The sequence below is a fragment of the Asterias amurensis genome, chromosome 3 (genome assembly GCF_032118995.1).
Source record: "Asterias amurensis chromosome 3, ASM3211899v1".
NCBI classification, from domain to species: Eukaryota; Metazoa; Echinodermata; class Asteroidea; order Forcipulatida; family Asteriidae; genus Asterias; species Asterias amurensis.
The window spans coordinates 15,971,777-15,994,419 of record NC_092650.1 but is presented as its reverse complement, the minus strand read 5'-3'; the positions used below and the strand labels follow the sequence as shown (position 1 = coordinate 15,994,419).

The following is a 22,643-nucleotide window of genomic DNA, read 5'->3' as shown; positions in this document are numbered from 1 at the left end:
ATGAGTTTCGTTCTGTCCCCATGAGTCTCAGAGAGCTCTGCGTTAAATATCAGCCTAAATGCTAGGGATTACGATTCTGAATTACATAGTGGACAGTGAGCCCTCGCAATCAGCGGTTAGCTTGGGGGTTCGATTTTACATCCAGAGGTTTGAAGGGGAAGTTCACTCTAAAGACTTGGGAAGAATGTCGGGAAAACGGGTTGCTCACGAACTGTAAAAGTTCAGAATTTCTTCTGACAAAGCAGGGGGATGTGACAAACCTTTGTCACAAGAAATTCTCTGTAAGAAGGTACAATGTACATTTAAGGCCCGGTCACACAGGCCCCAATAACGAGAACGAAAACGAGAATGATAAAAATGCACGCTCGCGATTGGTGGAATTGCTCCTTGCAGAATACGCCCATGCTCATTCAACCAATTGAGGGCGTGCATTTTTATCGTTATCGTTTTCGTTCTCGTTATCGGGGCCTGTGTGACCGGGCCTTTAGCCTCTTCCAATAATCAAAAACTTCTCCAGGAACAAATCCCGGAATCATGGTCTTTGCATTCTCAAACTATAAGGTAGTCATAAATAAAACAAACAAACAAACACTACAATTTTACACAAATTAATTTTGTTCTTATTCACTTTCATTTATCATTCAGTACAAAACAAAAAGTTACAAAAATCCATAAGATAATATTACAAGTTATTAATTTTGCTCTTTGCCAAATGCCAACTCAATATTGCAATAAATAATAATTTAAAAAGAAGAAGAAAAAAAAAATTGGAAGTTAAAATAAATTTACAAATCTTTTGATTCCTTATTGAACTGCCAGCAGTTTTATCACTGTCAGTTCTCAGTACATTTGGGACCAATTACTAAACATTGCATAACATGATTCAACAAGCACAGCAGTACATTGTACATTGATTGTGTTCTTTCTGAAGATGAACGAAGCGGTTCTCATGAAGTTAGCAAAAAAAAGTTAATGGCCTGACGATTCGACCCTAGCTGAGTCTTTCTTAAAGGCCAAGTCAAATGACAACACCCTTCGAGAAAGACTCTGCTAGGGTCGAAACGACAGGCCATTGTTTTTTTTTGCATGTATAACCTCGGTCCTTTGGGTAGGTAAGTTGTTTGCAAAAGCTAATTCTATTTTCTCATGATGTATTTTTGCAAACAAAATTGTTAATGGCCTGACGTTTCGACCCTAGCGGAGTCTTTCTCAAAGGCTAAATGACAACACCCTACGAGAAAGACTCTGCTAGGGTCGAAACGACAGGCCATAAACTTTTTTTTTTGCAATATGTATAACCTCAGACCTTTTGGTTGGTAAGTTGTTTGCAAAAGATAATTCTATTTTCTCATGATGTATTTTTAATACAGGAACACAACTTGATCTTTGCACACAAGGAATTTTTGATATAAAATCTATAAACTAATTTGGAACCTCATTGGTATAAGTCTTTTGAAAATATACTAGACAACTTGGAGTGCATTCACAGAAAAATAATGATAAATATGTAAGGCACTAAAGCAAAGAAATTAATATTCAAAAGTATTAAAGAAAAGAGAGTACATGTAAATATTACGATTATTTCAATATATCATTATTTCAAAACTTTGGTTCCTCGCTTATTATTATTAGCACAATCAAAACCGCGAGCATCTAAAATAGTCTGCTCCCTTGAAAGCCTCGTTATCTGTTTAGAGTGGTGGAAGAGCTTTGTTGCTAGATCACCATTTTCTTATGAGGGAAAAAAAAGTTGTCGAGCAATTTTAAAAGTTTTCTTTAAATTGTCCAATTCACCAACTTAGGGCAGAAACAAACCTCATAAAATAGAACTTACATTACACGTCAGTTTAAAATCAGCAAAATCTTGTTTCGCGCACTAAGGCACCCGGACACTTCTAGTAACTTTGCCAAAGACAATACACTGTGTGTATCCCAACATATGCATAAAATAACAAATCTGTTAAAACTTGTTATCAAAGTTGCAAGATAATAATGAAAGAAAAAACACCCTTGTTGGACAAAGTATTTTTATATTTGAGTGAGAAAATACCTCCGTCTCAAAAACTATGTTACTGCAGCGAGAGCTGTTTCTCAAAAAATGTTTTATACTATCAACAGCTCTCTCTACGTTTCCGAGAAAGTTTTATGCTAACAATTTCTTAGAGTATTTACCAAAGGTGTCCAGTGCCTTTTAAGCAGCATAGATGTACACTCCAAACAAGTGGCTCTGAGAAACAATGTTCGTGCACAGAGCACTTTTGTGCAACATCTAAAGTTTTTTTTAAATCGAGACACAAATGTCTCAGTGCAAAAGAGTGAAGAATGATACATGTGTAGGATACCAAAAGGTTGAGTTGGATATTTTATACACTACAGTCCACAGAATTCACAATGAGTTGGTTTAAGAACGCACATTGGACTGACATACTTTGTTTGAATGTTGCCTGCTCCCTAAAATACTGTTTGAACATTGCCTGGAGCACATGGTGCATAGAATCAAAACGACCAGGGCCCAATTTCATAAAGCCTGTAAGCACAAAAATTTGCTTAGCATGAAATTTCTTCCTTGATTAAACAGGATTATCAACCACATTTCCATGTGCTTTTCAGGATAAGCAAACAACAGCTGAATACCAGTAACAAGCAATGTAATCCTGATTTTGTCAAGGAAGAAATTTCATGCTTAGCAAATTTTCGTGCTTACAGGCTTTATGAAATTTCGGCCCTGGAGTACAAATGCTCTTGTATTTAGCATGAAGCCCATTTTCAAAAAAAGTTTGAGCAGAAATCCTTTTAGCAAAAAAGCTCTGCTAAAGTTCAAAAGAATATATAACAAAAAAATATTAAAAAATGAGTGGAGCACCAAGTGGCTACAATAAACTTTATGGAAAATAAACCACATGCGAATCTGACTGGGTACATTCTTATTCACGTTTGGGTTGAACAAAGAAATGGTTTACTAGGACAGGATTTGTACCTGCTACCTCCGAATTCACTCGGTGCCAGATAAAATCCATAAGCCTTTTAGAGATTTATGGCGGACACAATGCTATACAATGTGTCGTGGAGTGTCATAGCCGAGCGGTTAAGAGCACCGGATTTAAGCTCTGGTGTTTGATCAGCAGAGTGTGGGTTCTAATCCCGGTTGTGACACTTGCTACATAAAATTGGGGAGGTATTGCTTTCTGCTCTACCGGCCAGGCTTCGGACTGATGATACCCAAGCCTTCATCCGGATGGACTGTAATAGGGGTAACCCTGTTTCAGCCCTAGAAGTAGGTGGCAACGGCCTCTGGACAAAAATAATTGTAGCCCACACTTTGAAGTGGCCTTCAGGCCTTGTGTGTCTGGCGACTTGCATAACAATTTTTTTTTTTTTAAAACATGTATAAGGTTTGCGTAAATTTGTGTGTATACACACAAACCAAACAGCACACGTATATCACATCCGCCATGTATAACCTCAAAAAGGCTTATATGTAACAATCCTTTCCATTTATGTTTGCATAGTTTTATAAAATACTGAAAATGTTACCTTGTGATCAATCTATAGGACTCAAAGAAATCCATCTACATGTACTTATAAAATGGCTATATCTCCCGTCTTTGGTATAATATGCAAGGTACATGTACGTACATAAACACTCATAATTATACGAGTTCATAGAAATTACCAACATGTACAATGTGTGGTGGTTTGCATTAACACCATGCATACATGTATATCTATTTATTGGGTACATTTTAAAGTTCTTTTGAGAACTTGTCATGCCAGATATTGTACTAACACGAAGTAGATTTTTCATAATTTTAGAGACTTCGTTTTTTTCTGTTTTTTTTTTTCAGAACTGAGATTTCTCCCCTAATTCTGAAAATCTACCCTATGTTAGTAGAAGGATAGTAGAGCAGTCTACTGCATTACGCAAAATCTACAACGCGATAGTAGAATATATAGCAAGACAAATTCTCAAAAACACATAATCTACCCAGCACAAATTATACACATGGTGTTATCGCAAACCAAACATACATGAATACCTCGCTGTGCAATGCCTCAAATCCCATATATACAAAACAAATGTGAACAATTATGACGGATTGTGTAATTCATGGAAGATGCTGGAATATAAACCAAAAGTAAACGCTTGTTCCTTTAAAGAAACTAAGCCTTTGAAAATTATTTTCTAGAGCTGCGTACATTGTTCCAAAAGCTCCTCGGTATCTGTAACTCCAGGGGTTACCAAAATGATGGAAATGCCATCATTTCAAAGCGTACCTTAGAATGTGTATCTCATTCTCAGACTTTTGTGTCAGAAATGACTCTCATCCCTGATGAATTTTAGTCCGTGTCCGAAACGACGACTTCGGCTACAGCTACGTCTAGATCAGCGCGTCTACCAGTGTTGAGGAATAGGCAGACGCGCGCGATCTAGCCGTAGCTCTAGCCAAAGTCGCCGTTTCAGACACAGCCCTTAGTATGTATGGTATGGTTATCATCTCCTATCAAAACTCATGAAGTTTTGAGAAAAACTTTATCTGTTGACCAACTATTTGCAATATCGAGCTCCATAAAGATTGCACTGTACCATCCCCACCCCACCCTCCTCCCTCGAGGGTACATTTGGGCCCTTTTTGGGAGGGGGGGGGGAGGTGTAATAGGATCACAGCTGACGGCCATTTTCATCGTTTGATCACATGCAACAGCCTCAAGTTTATATCAAATAATATCAAAATCATTGCTGTGGGGCTGATGATATTTCATATTGTTGTGCTCTGAAATAGAGCTTTTTGGTTGTGCATTCCTTGGTTATTACATTTATTAACAAGTGCCAACAGGTAAAAAAATTGCATAACTGAAAGTGCATATCCTCTGATATATATTAAAAAGAATGAAGTTTTATTCTCTTTAGTTTTTTATTACTATTTTTTTTTTTACAAAGATGTACATGTAATACTGATTTTTTTTTAAATTTTATTTTATTTTATATAGCAAATAAAGCTATTAACTGGCTCACACTTTCTTTGGTTTTGATGCGAAAGATCATGCGATTAAATTGGAAATTCAATGCAAAAAATGTATACAAACGCAGGCCTTGATTTTCGCTCTTGAAGGGGCACCTATACAAGGAATATTTGCACAGGAACCTTACACAGGGCACCACAGCATAAGCATAGGGCACCACGACAATGGGAAACTTTAGACTATCTGCCAATCACCAAGAGAGGGCACTCTTCACCAGGTAATGTCAACAACTTAGGAATAGGAGAAGCATGAGTGACAGTCACTGACAGCAAATACCTTGTGTTTTGCGTGTTTTTGATTTTGTCTTTAGATTTAGCCAAACTGTATTTTGTTTTTCATACCACATTGCCAACATAAACCAAACTGCTCTGGAACAGGACGTACTGGACACGAGTTCCCCAAGGATAACAAGCGGTGTGCATGAGTTTTTTGGAGCGTTTCTTCTAGGGTAATTAGCAAAAATTCTAAAATGCTGACCTACCAAAAATTGAGAAGAAATCTGGAGATTGGTTGTATGACAATGTATCTGATTTAATTTTCAAGAGGCTGAGAGACTTCTAAATATTTTTTGAGTATTTTTGAATTTTTAGCATTTACCATTGTTTGCTATAGGAGTTGTGCACCCTTACCTGGTAGGTCTGCTGCCCTCTAGTGGCAGAGCTTTCAAAAAGTCTCTCATTGATGTGGGTTATTTTGAGGCCTGCAGTTTTTCATTAGGTACAATTTCCAAATGTGTCTTTGAGCATGATTTAATGCTTTGCGCGGTTTAAGCTGCTTATCTGATGAACAAATTGTTTACTATAAATATATAGTGTATTTTTTTATATTTTAATAATTTTCATGCTGGCATGATGAATAAATAATTGAAATTGAAATTTAGTTAGCATGTACCCGATTGCAGGTGCTCTAACACACTAAGTTTGTGTGTTTGCGTGTTTGTGTAGGTACACACATTCAAACCAGGAAGCTGCATGTACAAATATAACAGAAGGGACAATTCCCTACGACAAAGCCATTCAGTCACAAGAGGGCGCTGCATTGTCTATCCAGCATAAGAAAAGAAAAAAATACATAAATTAGCCACAAACTTGAAACCAAGGCTTTTAAGGCTTTACCTCAGGAAGAACACACCAGAGTAAAAATGTCTGCATCTTGGCTAATTTCAGTCTAGCTCTGCCTCTACTTTTCAGAAAAAATCCTGACTCTGGACAAGCGAGTGAAGAGTCCCGGGATACTGGTGTCGAGGTCTTGGTCAGTATAAAACTCCGCCCAGAGCGGACAGTGATCGGACACGACCCCGCCCCAGGACCAGTCGTCCGGTATCAAAGGATGTGTCAAGCCTTCTCGGATGACACGGACCTCACCTGAGAACAAAACAAAGAGACCGTCAGATTGGTTTGAAAATCATTTGTAGTTGCGACTTTATAGGGCCATTATAGTTTATTACTTCCTGAGCCTGAAGGTTTATTTTTTACAACTGCCAGCACTTGCGCACACATTATTGTTTTATGGTTTAAAATCCAAATCGACCATGCAAGGCTGTGTTGTAACTATTGGGGGGTCTATGTGCCGAGTGTATAATGTAATAAATAAATAAATTCCAAAAATAGTTAATGGTCTGATGTTTCGACCTTGCAGTGTCTTTCTCGAAGGCTCAGCAAAATAAATAATATGAATTGTCTTTGCCTTCTCTGTTGCCCAACAGATATCCTCCTTTGTAGCCTGCCCTATTCACTAATTAATTACTTGTTCTCCATCTTCCCACCTTTGATATTGTCCTTTATGTTTCAAACTTCTTGTGATCAACCCTACCCTTTCTTGTGGTCAACCCTACCCTTTCCCTCCACCCCTTTGTCTCCCTTTTCATTCTTTACCCCCTTGCTTCTGCTGTGTCATGTGTGTGCTCCCACCCCTCTCCAGCATGTATTTCCACTTCACTGCTTCTCTTACACCATTCATATGTGTAATGTTTTGTGTTGCCATTATAGCTGTCCAATACAACTCTGCTAGGGCCCAATGTCAGGGCAAAAATGTTATGGCTCTGCTTACCGCGGAATTCTGCGCTTACGTATCAAAGAATTGTGTGCTACAAGGGTTCAGTAAGCAGAGCCATGAAATTGGGTCTAAGCCACTAACTATTATCTGTGCATTTATACCATGGGTCCTTTCGGTTGGTAAGCAATTTGCAACAGCTAATTCTATCTTCTCAAATAAAAAAAGAGCAGCTTACCGGTATGAGCTTTGCTTAAATTCTTGCTGAACCAAGCGTTGTCATAGCAATGTGAGCCCTCTGGATTCTTGTTGCTTATATTGGTAAAGACGTCGTCAGGGATGGCATTACTGTACCCGGCCGAAGTCAGTGCCTTAAAGTCTGGTGCAGACGGACCGCTGTTGAAGTCGCCCATGATCAAAACATCTTTCTCATCTTTTAAGGAAGTTGGGGGGAGGAGAAAAAAAAGAAGATAACATTACAGCTAGGTGTCTTATTCATAAAAAGTAATTACAACAACAACAAATGTAATTTTTGTAAATTGATGTCTATATGGCCGTAATGAACTTCCCATAGTGGATAATAAAGTGAATTGAAACTGAAATAATTTTGTTGTTAACAAAAAAGAATACATTTTATTGATCTTAGTTGAAAACAAAATAAATGTGAAAAATAGCCGACCAGCCTTTTAAAAAAAGAAGTGGAAAAAAGGCTGCCTCTTCCCTTTTTCTTGAAAAAGAAAGGGACGCTAAACCTTCATTTTTTTTTGGGGGGGGGGGGGGAGGCCTAATAGTAACTGGCTTTCACAGCTTCATGTATAAAAGAAAATTAATCCCATTATAAGTAATGACTAACCTGGCAATTGAGCAGATAGTGCATCTGTTAGAAGGCCCAACTGGCAGATCTCTTCCTGTAATACATGAAAAAAAAGACAAAAATAAGCACTGAACCCAAAAAAAACAGGCAAGTTCTTGCATGAAACCTCAAATTTCAGCATATCACAGCCGATTATCGAGAGTGACTCGGCACATTGAAGACATTCCGTTATTTCTTGAAAGAGTGTTTTTTATAACAACATTTGCATAATTTACTTTGTTTAATAATAATAATAATAACAACCGTATTTCTATAGCGCCTAACACCTCCAAAAGAAGGCGAGGTTACATTGTGACAACAATAGTCTTAACAACAACAAAAATATAAAAAAATAAAAACATCACAAGCATAACAAATAAGTATAATCATTACAACTTGGGGGCTTATCATGCTTACTCGCAGCTAGGAGCTGAATTGCGAAGGACGCGGCTACAACGTGTTCGAGAAGCAGGCATGCAAGGGCGCCTTTGGCTGCCAGCCACATCAACCCATTATGACCATGGAGCACAGCCAAGATCAAAAGTGTTTGTTTTTTTCCCGAGGGAGGAAAACCGGATGGTCTGGAAAACCCTTGTGTCACAGCAGAGAACCAACGCACAACTCAACTCACATATGTCCCCGTCCGGGAATCGAACCGGGGTCACCTTGGTGAGAGGCGAGCGCTTTCCGCATCCGCCAACCATGTGATCCTGTGATAACCTTTTTGGTAGTTCCGAAAAGTTCAATGAATAACACCACATATGTATGCACAGTCATAATTTTGTATTAACTAATACTATATTTCGATGTATTTTTGTATAAATGGTAAATTTTTAGTGTAATTTTTATATAACATAATTTTAGACAGCAAAACCAAAACGAATTTCACTGTACTAATATTTGTTTTTTACAAGTGACAATAAAACATTATTCTATTCTATTATTCTATAAGTGGCTAATGGCAAAAAGGCAGAACAAACTTTTAACTCGAATCAGGTCACTTTCATGGATAGACACTCTTGACACCTTAACAAGTCAATTTGATTATTAAAATGATAACCTATCACTGTAAGATATCTACTGTAGGCCGACATGTGGTTTATCAAAAACCAGGCAAAGGTGAACATGATATCGGACTCTAGAGCCAGACTTTGGAGTCAGCTCTAGTGGTACATGTACAGCTTGTTTGTAAATTATTCATGGGTTAACTTGTGCTGGTTTGTAAATTATTCATGGGTACATGTAAGTCATTGAAACTAGTATCCAAATAGTAGGATGCATGTTAAAATGATGGCATTTCCACCTTTTGGTGACCCCTGGGGCGGATTGCAATAAAGCGGTCTTAGTCAGCAGTCTAAGACCAGTCAGTTATAGCCGGCTATCTGCCTTAGACGGTCTTAGCTTAGTCAGTCATTAAGCCTGTTGCAATAAGCCGGTCTTAGATAAGTCGGCGAAAAGTAATGCAATACGATCGAATGTCCCATAATACTTAGCACATCTGCAGCACTGGTGTTACTGCATTGTTCTTATTGCTTAGCTTAAAATCATCAGATCCAATCATTTTCACTCTTGGGAACATATTACGATACAATGTATCACCATTATAATGCCTCTCATGGGTGTAATATATCTCTAAATATTCGGTCTCGTTGTAGAGCTCGTCGCATCAATTCGTCTACAACTAACAAATGCAGCCCCATCTTTAAAAAAACAAAACTAAGACCGATTATAGCCAGCTAATAGCAGACTTAAGATTTAAGACTGGCTATAAATATAGACCATGTGCTACATGTGCTATTGCAACCGGGCTATAATGAAAGACTGTCTGACATTCTGAGCGCGTCTCAAGTTAGCCGGCTATAGCGCATAGACCAGTTTAAGACCGCTTGGTGCAATCCACCCCTGGAGTTATAGATTTCAAGGAGCTTTCAAGCCCTTTACTTTGTATGCATGGTAGGTGTAAGGGAAAACATCTATAACCTTACAGGAACTGAAATGTACAATCTTGTTTGACCTGGGCCCCAATTTCATAGAGCTGCTTAAGCACAAAATTTTGCTTAAGCAAAGAAATCTTTGCTTAGTAAAGTCAGATTACCGGCCAAGACTCCACTCAATTGTTATGCTAAGTACACAACAGCTAAACACCAGTCACAAGCAATGTATATGGCATGACATTCTTGCCAGTAACATGTGAAAAATAAGCGAGCTATTTTTCGTGCTTAAGCAAATTTTTTGCTTGAGCAGCTCTATGAAATTGGGCCCAGGGCCCAGCGTCATAGAGTTGTTACTTTAAAGCACTAAAAATACCTGAGCACAATACAATTTTGATTACCAGAATAAGGTTACCATCCAAACTGCCATGTCACATGTACAATTTGTAAGTGGTATTCTTCTCATTCCTGCTTAGCAGACATTTGTTAAGCAACATTTTCTGCTTAAGCACTTCTGTAAAACTGGGCCTTGGGCCAAGTTCCTGTGAGCTGCTTCAAAGCACAACAAGTAGCTAAGAACAACAACATTATGCTTACCAGAACAAGGTTACCAGCCAATTTATGAATGTCATATGCACTGGTCCTACATGTATTTGACTGGTACTCTAACAATATTTGCTGAGCAGAAAAGTGTTAAGCAAAATTGTCTGCTTTATAATAATAATAAAATAATAACACAGCATTTATAAAGGCGCGCTAAATCTGGTGAAAACCATTCAAAGGCGCCGGTCAAGATGGAAAGAGGGAAAATTCTCAAGTGTTGGGGAAAGCAAGTGTGACCAGGTGTGTCTTAAGTTGATGCTGAAAGATGGAGATGTCATGGATTTTCCTGAGGTTTTCAGGGAGTGAATTCCAGAGCCTGGGTGCTGTAAAGGAAAACCCCCTGTCCCCGTAGCTGGCCAGACGAGACCGAGGAACAAGGAGCATGTTGCTGGTCAAGGTTTTAGCCAGGATTTGGTAAAAGGGTGTCCAAATTTGCTGGAAATTTTAAAACTGGGTGTCCAAATTGTTCACTTACAATAAATTTACATGTAAATCACAGATGAAACAGGGTGTCCAAATTAAAAACACGGTGTCCAAAAGACACCCAGACACCCCTCTGGCTAACACTATGTTGCTGGTGAATCTAAGACCCGGTCTTGTAGTACGGGGAATCAACAGCTTCACTCAGCTCTATGAAATTGGGCCTAAGGGTCATGTACAATGTAGCTTAGAAATGCCACTAGAAGCCTCCATTACGAAATGACTTTACCTCTAGTTTATCTTTTGTGCCATTATTCAGCCCTGGAAACTTTAGGTGTACAGACACGAGCACAAAGTCCAGTTTCTTAGCCTTGAAGTAGCCAAGAAATGGTTGGCGGGAAAAGGTATGACCGTTCTTGCCCTTCTTCGAGACGTGCAAGAGGCTTGAATCAGAAAGCGTCACATCGTCGGATGTGTTCCACAGGAAACCGTTGTACTCTACTCCCTGGAGATTTCAACAATGGGAAGGAAAAAACATCCGTTCCACAAAATGTTAATGTTCAGTAAAGTGCAGGGTGGCAGCTAAACCAATTTGAATGGTGGGCTATGAACAAAATATTTTTGAAGTTCACCAAGGGCAAGCGGTTCAACAAAATTATTCAAAGGGCAATCATTGCTGAAGAGCAAGCTTCAGGCATGATGCCAGGTTTCCAAACTGTTTGTGTTGTGAGGCCATGCAATAAAAGTTGAATGGCATTTGACTTTGTTCTTTCTCTGTGACATTAGACACTCTGTATCATTAGCTGTGTCTCAGATCAATGCACAGTGGAAAATACTTTGAAGTAGTTACATGTAGGGGGAATCACTTTGTTTCTGAAGAAAGAGCCCATATTAAAAATGTGTTGGCTGGCCATTTAATATATTTTTGATTTAAAGGACGCTTAAGGGTTTGTCACTATTGTAGGACAAAAAACACAATATCCACAGATTTACACTAAACTTACACAGTTTGAAGATAATGATGGTAGAAAGCTTCCCTGAAAATATTACATGCTGAAGTGCTGTAGTTTTTGGGAAATGAGTAAAACAATGTCATGAAAATAATTTTCATCTTATGAGACGGAAATTATTTTAATCATTTACAAACGTATTTTCATGACATTGTTTTACTCATTTATCAAAAACTACAGCACCTCAGTAAGTAATATTTGTAGGGAAGCTTTCCACTATCATTATCTTCAAACCCTGTAAGTTTAATGCAAGTCTATGGACATTTTGAAAAGGTACCCAAATCCTTTAAGAAATTTTTCTTTTTGCCTAAATTCTCCAGTACCTGGAACATCCTCCCGGCTGATTTTGAAGTTTCACATTTCCAGATCCCTCTTGGGCTCGGCCAGTTTCTGACAACAGCCAGCGATGGGTCATTCAACTCATTACAGATCTACATTGAAAAATAAGTTGTCACAAAATAAATCAAACAATAAACCAATCGCTTAATGCATGGGTGTCAACTGAGTACTGTGCTAAGAAAACATTTTTAAATGAAATCCAATTTTGTACTTAAATTACATTCATATAAAATATTCTTGAGGGCAGTGGACACTATTGGTAATTACTCAAAATAATTATAAGGTTTTAAACTTGGTAATGAGTAATGGGGAGAGGTTGATAGTATAAAACATTTTGAGAAACGGCTCCTCTAAAGTGACATAGTTTTTGAGAAAGAAGTAATTTTCCCACAAATTTGATTTTGAGACCTCAGAGTTAGATTTTGAGGTCTCCAAATCAAGCATCTGACAGCACACAACTTAGTGTGACAAGGGTGTTTTTTTTCCCCCGTAGTTATCTCGCAACTTCGATGACCAATTGAGCTCAAATTTTCACAGGTTTGTTATTTTATGCATATGATACAACCAAGTGAGAATACTGGTCTTTGACAGTTATCAACAGTGTCCAGAGTCTTTAAGAACATAAATACCTAGGCCTACACACTCCAATTAAACCCCTGGCACCCACAGCAATTGCTGTGGTGCCATTTGCAAGGTTTCAAGACAAGTTAAGGTTTTAATAATAATAATAATAACTTTCGATTTATATAGCGCCTTTTAACTAATACTTAATTCTCTAAGCGCTTTACATTAGTGCCCTGGTCATAGGGCCAATAACATCCCTTTTTAATGTTTCTCAGCTCCCTTGGGAGTATACAACCTGGGCAACAGTTTATATCGCTCCAAAGGCTTTTTCATTCACAATATCAACCTCTACCCTCGCAGGTACCCATTTATTCCCCTGGGTGAAAAGAAGCAATTATACTAAAGTATCTTGCTCAAGGACACAAGTGTCACGACCGGGATTCAAACCCACACTCTAGTGAAAACGCACCAGAACTTGAATTCGATGCTCTTAACCACTCGGCCGTGACACTCTACAAAGGAGTGCCACTTACATGTATCAGAGAACAGTGCCCCTTCAAAATGTCCAAAAGAGCGAAGATTTAAAGCATGATATACCCAAGTGCAATTATGCATTTGATTATGTACAGATAATAGAAATAAGCTAAAAATTTAAAATTAAAATTTTTGAAACACAAATTCTTTGGCAAGGATTTTTTTTCAGAAACCTCATTCTGCCAATCATGCCTGAATTTGTTCCACCAGAGGATTAATAACAGTAAAATATTGTTTTATCTGCTACTACTGGTTTCGTAGCGAATTTTGAAATATGACATCATCAAACAGCAAAAAGAAATCGGTGTGTACAAAATAAAAATCACTTTGGACAAAAAGTCCAATCCGATGCTTTTTTGATTGAGTATACATGTAATATAATCAAAATTCACGAATGAACTAAAATAAATAATAAAACATATAGGAAAGACCTAGTATTTGAATGTTGCTTGATCAATTTTCGTTTAGAATTTTGACAAAAATTGCACTTATCAAACATTGGTTGTTTACAGCGTAACATGAGGTAATCTTGAGTCAGCTACATACATAGTGTAAGTTGAATTCCAAACATTTTTCATAAAGTAAAGACAAAAAAGACTCCAATCAATTAGAAAATGAGTAGACCACAGAACTTAATTTCACCATGAAGCCCCACTTTCCGTCTCTACTTTACATGATATACGTAGATGAGTGAGAAGGAAATAAGAAAAGGACAACTTCGAAACTTGACACTACACAGTCAAATCTACAAAAAAGTTGTCAAGCAGAAAATTGAAAAAGCTGCATGAAATTATCATTGTGTGGCGTGGCATTGTCAATGCTTTGTTGGGAAAGTCATTTGACCCTTGGTGAACTCTTCACATAACTGCATGAGCATGGATTAGGGGGGCACCTCTTGGGGAGCGAGGCGGGCTTTGAATTAGTGGTCTGTTGCTGGTGGAAACATTCACACTTCCACAGTTCACTGATGTGACTTTACAATTCAATGAAGAACAGGCTTGAACGGTTAAATGCATGACTCCACATCCACAAATGTATTTGTCACAACAGCATAAAATATGAATTGAAAGGACATCTTTGATATTACTGCTGGCGATTAGTGATGAGATCATCGAATGTTCACAGGTTCAGGAAGTACATTGAGTTGAACTTGACTGATTATAAATGCGGGTTCATGCCGCGAACTTAAAATACATTGTCTGGTTTGTGTCTGGGTTTTTGTACCGCGAGTCGTTTGGCCTATGGTTTGCGGTAACATCATGTGTGTATCTACCAATATTTTAATATTTATTCGGGCAATCACATTAACAAGCACATGTACATTGAAAATATTTAAGAAAACAAAGTAAAACAACAATGGGGCGCCCAGGAGAGCATAAAAGTTTTAAAATAACTATCGCCAGAAGGCGTTTGTCTCCTACTTGCAGATCTTGAGATATAATTGTCTTTCTGTATTTTCTACGACTGCGAAGTAAAATTTTCAGAATTTGGGAGACTCCCCAGTTCTGAAAAGAACCGTCCCTGCTTATGAACTACTACCAAACCAGGAAATTTTTTTAATGAAAAAGAGGAAATCAGCTGATCAGCTAAAAAAGTGGATGCCTGTATTAAAGGAACACGTTGCCTTGGATCGGACGAGTTGGTCAAAACAAAAGCGTTTGTAACCGTTTTTTATAAAATGCATATGGTTGGAAAGATGTTTTAAAAGTAGAATACAATGATCCACACAAGTTTGCTTCGAAATTGCGTGGTTTTCCTTCTACTGTGCGAACTAACATGGTCGGCCATTTATGGGAGTCAAAATTTTGACCCCCATAAATGGTCGACGTGTTAGTCGACGAGGTAAAAGGAAAACCACGCAATTTCGAGGTATGTTTGTGTGGATCATTGTATTCTACTTCTACAACATCTTTCTAAAAAAACGGTTACACACGCTTTTCAAAGACCAACTCGCCCGATCTAAGGCAACGTGTTCCTTTAAGTTTCAGGTTTAAAAAAGACATATTGTATAAAGAAAATATATAAGTAAAAACTGTAATTCATGGACAAAGTTCAACAACAATCTGATAAGGATCTCCAAACCAGCGATTTTTTAAATGCAAAAGAGGAAATCAGCTGATCAGCTTCAAAGCTGCGTGCCTGTATTATAATTCAGGTAATAAAAACATATTGTATACAGAAAATATATAAGTAAAAAATGAAAATCATAGACAAAGTTCAACATCAATCTGATTAGAATCTCCAAAACGAGCGATTTCTTTAAAGAAAAAGAGGAAATCAGCTGATCAGCTGAAAAAAAAGTGGATGCGTGTATTAAGTTTCAGGTAAAAAAAAAGAAATATTGTATAAAGAAAATATATAAATACTGTAATTCATGGACAAAGTTCAACAACAATCTGATAAGGATCTCCAAACGAGCGATTTTTTTTAAAGAAAAAGGAGGAAATCAGCTGATCAGCTAAAAAACAAGTGGATGCCTGTATTAAGTTTCAGGTTAAAAAAAAAACATATTGTATACAGAAAATATATTTAAGTCAAAACTGTAATTCATGGACAAAGTTCAACAACAATCTGATAAGGATCTCCAAACGAGTGATTTTTTGAAACGAAAAAGAGGAAATCAGCTGATCAGCTGAAAAGTTGCATGCCTGTGTTATGTTATGAACGTCTAAGTTAATAACTGTTATCGGGACAAAGGTCAACAACAATCTGACTAGAATCTCCAAAACGAGCGAACAAGTGAACGCTGCACAAAAGTTTGGATTACAATATGATACAATACTGGGGTTTAGACTAATTTTATATGAAAGGTTGACAAATTCTGCAGACATTACTACCTTGAATTAGCACCTAATCATAAAGAAACCCCAGTAGAGTAAATGCACGGAGAAATCAATGTTACTTCAAATTCAATTTTAACTTCAAAATATTCGCTATCAATAAACTAATCGAGGGGTTTGCACTCTCAATCTGATTGGTTGAAGACTGGTCACATGGAGGTATATAACTTGTCATAATGACAAATCACAAATCCTGATGACTTTGTATTTTTTTAATCAGAGGTATTCAAAATATAAAACGGAAATAAAAGTTTGATGACCCGTTCTACACTGTGTGGTAATGGACTGATGGCCGGCTGCTGTTAAAAGACACTTTGCCATCGGCTCAGCTAGTCCATTTTAAAACAAATATTTGTCATTGGTTGCTTTGTGCATTCCAATTGTACTCTGTAGTATTGTACTGTCTATTCATTACCACACTATAAAGTTAGACACGTTAAAGGCACTGGACACTATTGGTAATTACTCAAAGTAAATATTAGCATAAAACCTTACTTGTTAGTAATGAGTAATGGGGAGAGAATGAAAGTATACATCTACAAACATTGGCTGCTCACTGAGGGAGTCATAGTTTAACCGTAGCACGAGTAAAAGCAGTCAATATTTGTTTTATAACACCCCAAACATTTCTAAATACTGTACTATTAAGTTACAGACCGGAATGCTACAATCCACGACCACCGGTTCTAGTAAAACTAAGACATATCATGTGACGCGCTCTAAACCAATGAAAAGGCAGAATATTTGTAAGGGGTGTAATAACATAAAACTATGTGAGAAATAGCCCCCTCTGAAAAGGGGTACTTTTTTGAGAAAGAAGTAATTTTCCACGAATTTGATTTTGAAACCTCAGATTTAGAATTTGAGGTCTCGAAATCAAGCATTTGAAAGCACACAATTTCGTGTGACAAGGGTGTTTTTTTCTTTCATTGTTATCTCGCAACTTCGACAACCGATTGAGCTCAAATTTTCACAGGTTTGTTGTTTTATGCATGTTGAGATACACCAACTGTGAAGGCTAGTCTTTGCAGTTTCCAATAGTGTCCAGTGTCTTTGTATGCCAAACGTCATTAGTTTTGTACACAATGCCTTTTGTAAGTCAAGCTGTAGGACATCCTGGACTTAAATTTGTGAATTTTGGCCAAGACACTAAATTGGAACAATGTCCCACAAGGTTTTTTTATTTGGTCAGTTTTATTATAATCCTGGTAATAAAAGCCCTAGTCTATGTCTTCAGTCAATTGAATAAAAACAAGACTTTTTCCCCTGGTTCATTGACTCAAAAATAAATTCACAATGCAAAACTATGTTTAGTTAGCTGCGACATTTTATACAGGTACCTGTAAATTTCAGAATAAAAAAGGCTCATTATCTTCAACAGGGTGAATGATTTATGAGTTTCTTCAGGGCATGGATGCATTGAAGTCAAAGAATCAATCAGTACTCAGTAGGTTTGTGTTTAAATCATAAAGTAATCCAAATGTAGAATTTAGTATAAAAAAAATACTCTGCAGTGTTTTTTAAAACAGTGTAAACCCATTGTCTCAAAGCATGTTCATGTTTAAAGGCACAGGACACCTTTGGTAAATTTTGTCAAAGACTAGTTTGTATCCCAACATAAATGCATCAAATAAAAAATCTGTGAAAATTTAGACTCAAATTTGCAAGCGAACAATATTTAAAAAAAACTTTGTTGCTCAAATGTGTGTGCTTTTAGATGAGTAATCAAAGGCTTCTGAATATTTGAGTGAGAAATTACCTTTTTCTCAAAAAGTACTTCAGAGGGAGCTGTTTCTCACAATGTTGTATAATATCAACTGCTCTCCATTGCTCATTACCAAAAAAATTTGTAAGCTATCCAAAATATTTTTTTCTTCTTCACAATATTGTTAACAGATTAAATGCTGTTTCAGAATGTCAACATTCAAAAACCTATCATTAAATTCCACTGACAATGCAGAAAAATCAATCATGGCATGTACACCTGTTTGTATACATACTAGTTATTAAGGGATGAGATGGTTCAATAGTTCATTTCTAGTTTATAATTTACTATAGCCTACTACTTATCATTTGTAGATTTGTTGGGGTTGCAAATTACCGTGAATGAAAGCTGGTGTCTTGTACTATGTAACTTCAACCTACAAAAATAGCTCCGATAAGAATTAAATATTAACTTTAAGGTCAAACAAGGCAAAAAATCAGATCTATGTCATGTATATAGCACGTAGCCATTGTAGTACTGATACATCCTCAACTCCTTTGGAGTATGCAGTAATGACTTTCAAATGGAGAGCACAATACCGAACCTCACAGGTATATTGTAATGTACTACTTGTGATTCTCCCTTTAAAAACTCTTCCAAATACTAGTTATAAAAGACCAGACACTCCAAGTGGTCCGACTGGATACACATGTACAAGTACTTCAATGTTGAAAATCACATCCCTAAATTTCATTTGAAATACGGAGTCAGTGAAAAGGGTGATGGACCAGTGAAATGACATGATAATTGGTTCTGCTGGTCACTCACTAAATTACTGCCGGATGATGAAATGCAAGCTACATATTATGTAGGACATCTGTAGGCCTTCATGTTTTATAGGATTTGATCATAGAGTTATATGTAAGAACTAGAGGGCGCACGAGTGATGCTTCGTGCACAAACGCCACGGGACCGCAAGATGACAAGCGCGTCATTCTGCACGCGCGTTGAATATGAAATACATGTTTGAGGTTTCTTTTATTGAACGCTCACGATGCTGTTTGTTCAACTTACAAAATGGCAGCACAAACACACGCTGTGAGATAGCTGTTTTGTCAACTTAGAAAATGGCCGCCTGCTCACATACCGGGGCGCGTATATAGGCCAGTGCGCTCTCTAGTTCTTATATATAACTCTATGGATTTGATACCATGTCCCATTGACTCTGCTACCAGACATGGTGAAAACTCAAGTCCAATGCACTAGACCACTCAACCATGATAAGGCACTTAAATAACAGTTCATGCAAAGCTTTCCCGCTGGTCTGAGAGAGGCGATCTCGTTGCCTGTATTCAAAAGCCTCCTGAAGACATTTCTGTTCCCCAACCCATCCTAGTTTGTTTCTTTTTCTTTTTGTCCTCGTCTCCCGTAAAGCGCTCTGTTCTCAGTATATAAATGTTTCGTATTATTATTATTTATTTACCTAGTTTGCAGCCTCAGTACAACATTTCTTGTAAAAATTCAAAACTTTTACCCGGCCTACAAATGTACAGGAAAACATGTTTCAATAATTACCAGACTTATGTGCAACTTTCTAATTCCAAAAAAAAAAAAAAAAATGGCCGATCACATTAAACTTTTGTACAGTATTTTTCAGTTTCCTATAGCACTGTTTTGAAAAGAAAAAGAGGAAATCGACCGATCAGCTGTTTGAATATATGTTGACATGTGAACTAAACTGTCTGGAAAATATTAATCATTCACTGTTAAGTTCTGATCATATTTGGTCTCAGGGCTCACCCTGAACACTAGCCTGGTATTTCAATTACTGTCTAGTGAAAATGTTATGGGCTACAATCATGTGTGTAGTAAACACCATTTCACAAACCATTTCGGCTACAAAAAAAAAAAGAAAATGGCCGAGCTGACGTTAAAGGCATGCGGGAGATTATGAATGATTGTATCATTTCCCAAATCAATAAGATCATTTGCAACCCCAACCACCCTCTGCACCCTCACATTATCCAAAACCACTCAGGCAGGATCAGGCAACTACGCTTAAAGACCAACAGGTTTAAAGATTCATTTCTCCCCTGTGCAATTCAGCTTTTTAACAGTAGATGGTCGAGATAATTTGGTTCACTCTCATTTGTTGTAGTTTTTACAAGCTCGCCACATATTTTTATCTCTATATTTGTATATTTATCCGTATTTGTAATTCTATTCTTGTTGTCTATTTTTGCTATGCCTTTCTTGTATGTATTGTATAGTCTCCTTTACACAGGGAAGACAAATTTCATGTTTTTTTATCATGACAATAAAATCTGTTTAATCTTAATCTTTTGTTTAAAAATCCGACTTGTTTAAGGGCACTGGTCAGTATTGGTTATTAATCAAAAAATAATTGTTAGCATAAAAACTTATTTGGTAAAGAGCAATGGAGAGCTGTTAATAGTATAAAACATTGTGAGAAACAGCTCCCCCTGAAGAAACAGGTTTTTGAGAAAAGAGTAATTTCTCACTTAAATATTTGAATTGATTTTTAGACCTCGCAAAATCAAGCATCTACAAGCAAATAACTTTGTGTGACAAGGGAGTTGTTTCTTCCAATATTATCTCGCAACTTTGATGATTACTTTGAAAATGAATTTCTCGAAAACTATGTCACTTCAAAGGGAGCCGTTTCTCACAATGTTTTAAATATACCATCAACCTCCCCCCATTACTCGTCACCAAGTAAAGTTTTATGCTATTTATTATTTTGAATAATTACCAGTGTTCACTGCCTTTAAACTGCTCATAAATTACTCAGATGTAAATATTAAAGTCATAAATAATGTGTTTATATTTTTGAGTGTGTGGTTGTGTAAAGTAATTTAACCTGTAGGCCAAACTGGTTATGATCGCTACCATTACATCAGACAGGTACATTAAATTTATGACACCATAAATACATACAATCTCTAGGACAACAATGACAAACATCTGATAAAAATAATAGAAAAGCACCAAACTAAAATAAGCCAGCAGATGTCAATTAAATTTATGACATCATAAATACTTAAAATCTAGGACAACAATGCCAACCACGGATAAAATAGAAAAGGTACAAATGCAGATGTCAATACACTTTCCATGTTCATGCATAACCAGGTCATCACAAAACCAGGTCAAACCAAAGTTATCTTCTTTGAGGAAACAAAAGTGTTACAAATGTATAACAAACTGAAACAATGTATAACAAACTGAAACATGTACAATGTATACAAAATCATGAGCAAGTTCGAGGGGGCACATTTTAGTCCACCAGTGGCTGACCACAGTAGCAATGCACATGCGCAGTGAAGTACTCACCCGAACGACTCGTTGGTAGTCTAGTCAACCTTCAACCTTTTCGCTTAAGTGTCACTGGTTCCCTTCTGCGCTTAACACATGTTAGAACGGAACATGCTGTTGGGACCAGCGAAGAAACCATGGGCTCGAGGCTGGTTCCAAATGGTCGACCACAGTAGTCAACCAATGGTCGACCAGCCTGGGTTCGAGTCAAAACGGTCAACCTTTAGTTAACCATTGTGCACACTCGAACTTGCTCCATGGTATAACAAACTGCAGAGGTTTGTTTGTCAATCATTCTCCCAGCTTCTGGGACCTTACATTGCTGTATAGATAATCTAAACTGTCAGCTTTCCTTCCTTAGAGAAATTTGTTTTAAATTTTAAAGATTGACAACATGTGAAAAAAAGACATGGGAAGGTTTCTGTTCATTTAAAAAAAAAAAAAAAAAATTGCAACAATTTGTGCAATCTCAGCAGAATATTCATTTCTTTGTGACACCTGAAACCAGCTGGCTACAACTCTGAAAATTTAACATTTAAAGCCATTACACTTTTGGTACAGAAAAAAAGAAAGTTCACAGATTTACAAATAATTTACAGGGTTTACAGAAGGTAACGGTGAAAGACTTCTCTTGAAATATTATTGTTCCATGAAATGCTTTACTTTTTGAGAAAACATTAAAACAATATCAATTCTCGATATCGAGAATTACGGTTTTATTTTAAACACATGTCATGACACGGCGAAACAAAAGTGGGTTTCCCATTATAACGGCTTTAAGAATACTTACAACAGCCAAAGCATCCCTGTCTGCTAGTTCTTGCACTACAACCACGCTCAACCTGAAGAGAAAACAAAAAAGACTAGAAATTCAGAGTTTGTTTTATAACAAACTCTAGGTGTTCGGTTTCCGGGAGTAAAAGCCTGGTGTGAAAAACAAATATTGCATCTTGCTTTGCCAAAATTTCCAAAACAACATGATGGTGTCATCATGACGTCATTTCGAGTTCAAGAAGTTAGTGTCTTTGACTAACAATACACCAAGTTTCACCTCAGTCGAACTTTTGGTTTGGCAGAAAAACAACTTCGAAAAGTGCACCTTTAAAGCAGTACCACATGACGCATGATGACGTCATCAAGCTAAGACGCCACGGATTTAAGTTGCTATTATGAAGGAGATTATGTATACCCATTTTGAAACAATTATCATAAACTCTGCCACAGACATAAAGTAGAAGTGTATTTTGAGATGAGTTTAATCTGCCGCTAGAGGGCGCTCTTACATTTAGTGACGTAATTGGTATGACGCTATGACGCTAGTCGTACATTATACATATCATAGTTGCTTATTTTCAGAGCGGGCATAGTCACTATGACGTCATCTTGATAGAAAAAGGGGGCATAGCTATTTCCATGACTCCATTTGTAACCAATCAGATTAGAGGATTCTATATGAGGTATATAATATTATAACACCCCTTCCTTTGATTCTAT

At 37.1% G+C, this 22,643-nt stretch overlaps 1 protein-coding gene across 1 annotated transcript in view; it reads right to left on the bottom strand.

The window, feature by feature from the left end:
• Positions 1-550: 550 nt before the first annotated feature.
• The window catches only part of LOC139934537 (endonuclease/exonuclease/phosphatase family domain-containing protein 1-like), a 43,868-nt gene continuing 21,775 nt past the window's right edge, over positions 551-22,643 (bottom strand). The window contains exons 3-8 of the mRNA XM_071928793.1: positions 21,940-21,991; positions 12,155-12,262; positions 11,111-11,326; positions 7,868-7,922; positions 7,253-7,447; positions 551-6,386 (exon numbers count right to left, since the gene is read on the bottom strand). Of these exons, the coding sequence (XP_071784894.1) occupies positions 6,202-6,386; positions 7,253-7,447; positions 7,868-7,922; positions 11,111-11,326; positions 12,155-12,262; positions 21,940-21,991 (811 nt within the window). The 3' untranslated portion in view covers positions 551-6,201. The remainder of the gene's footprint in view (positions 6,387-7,252; positions 7,448-7,867; positions 7,923-11,110; positions 11,327-12,154; positions 12,263-21,939; positions 21,992-22,643) is intronic.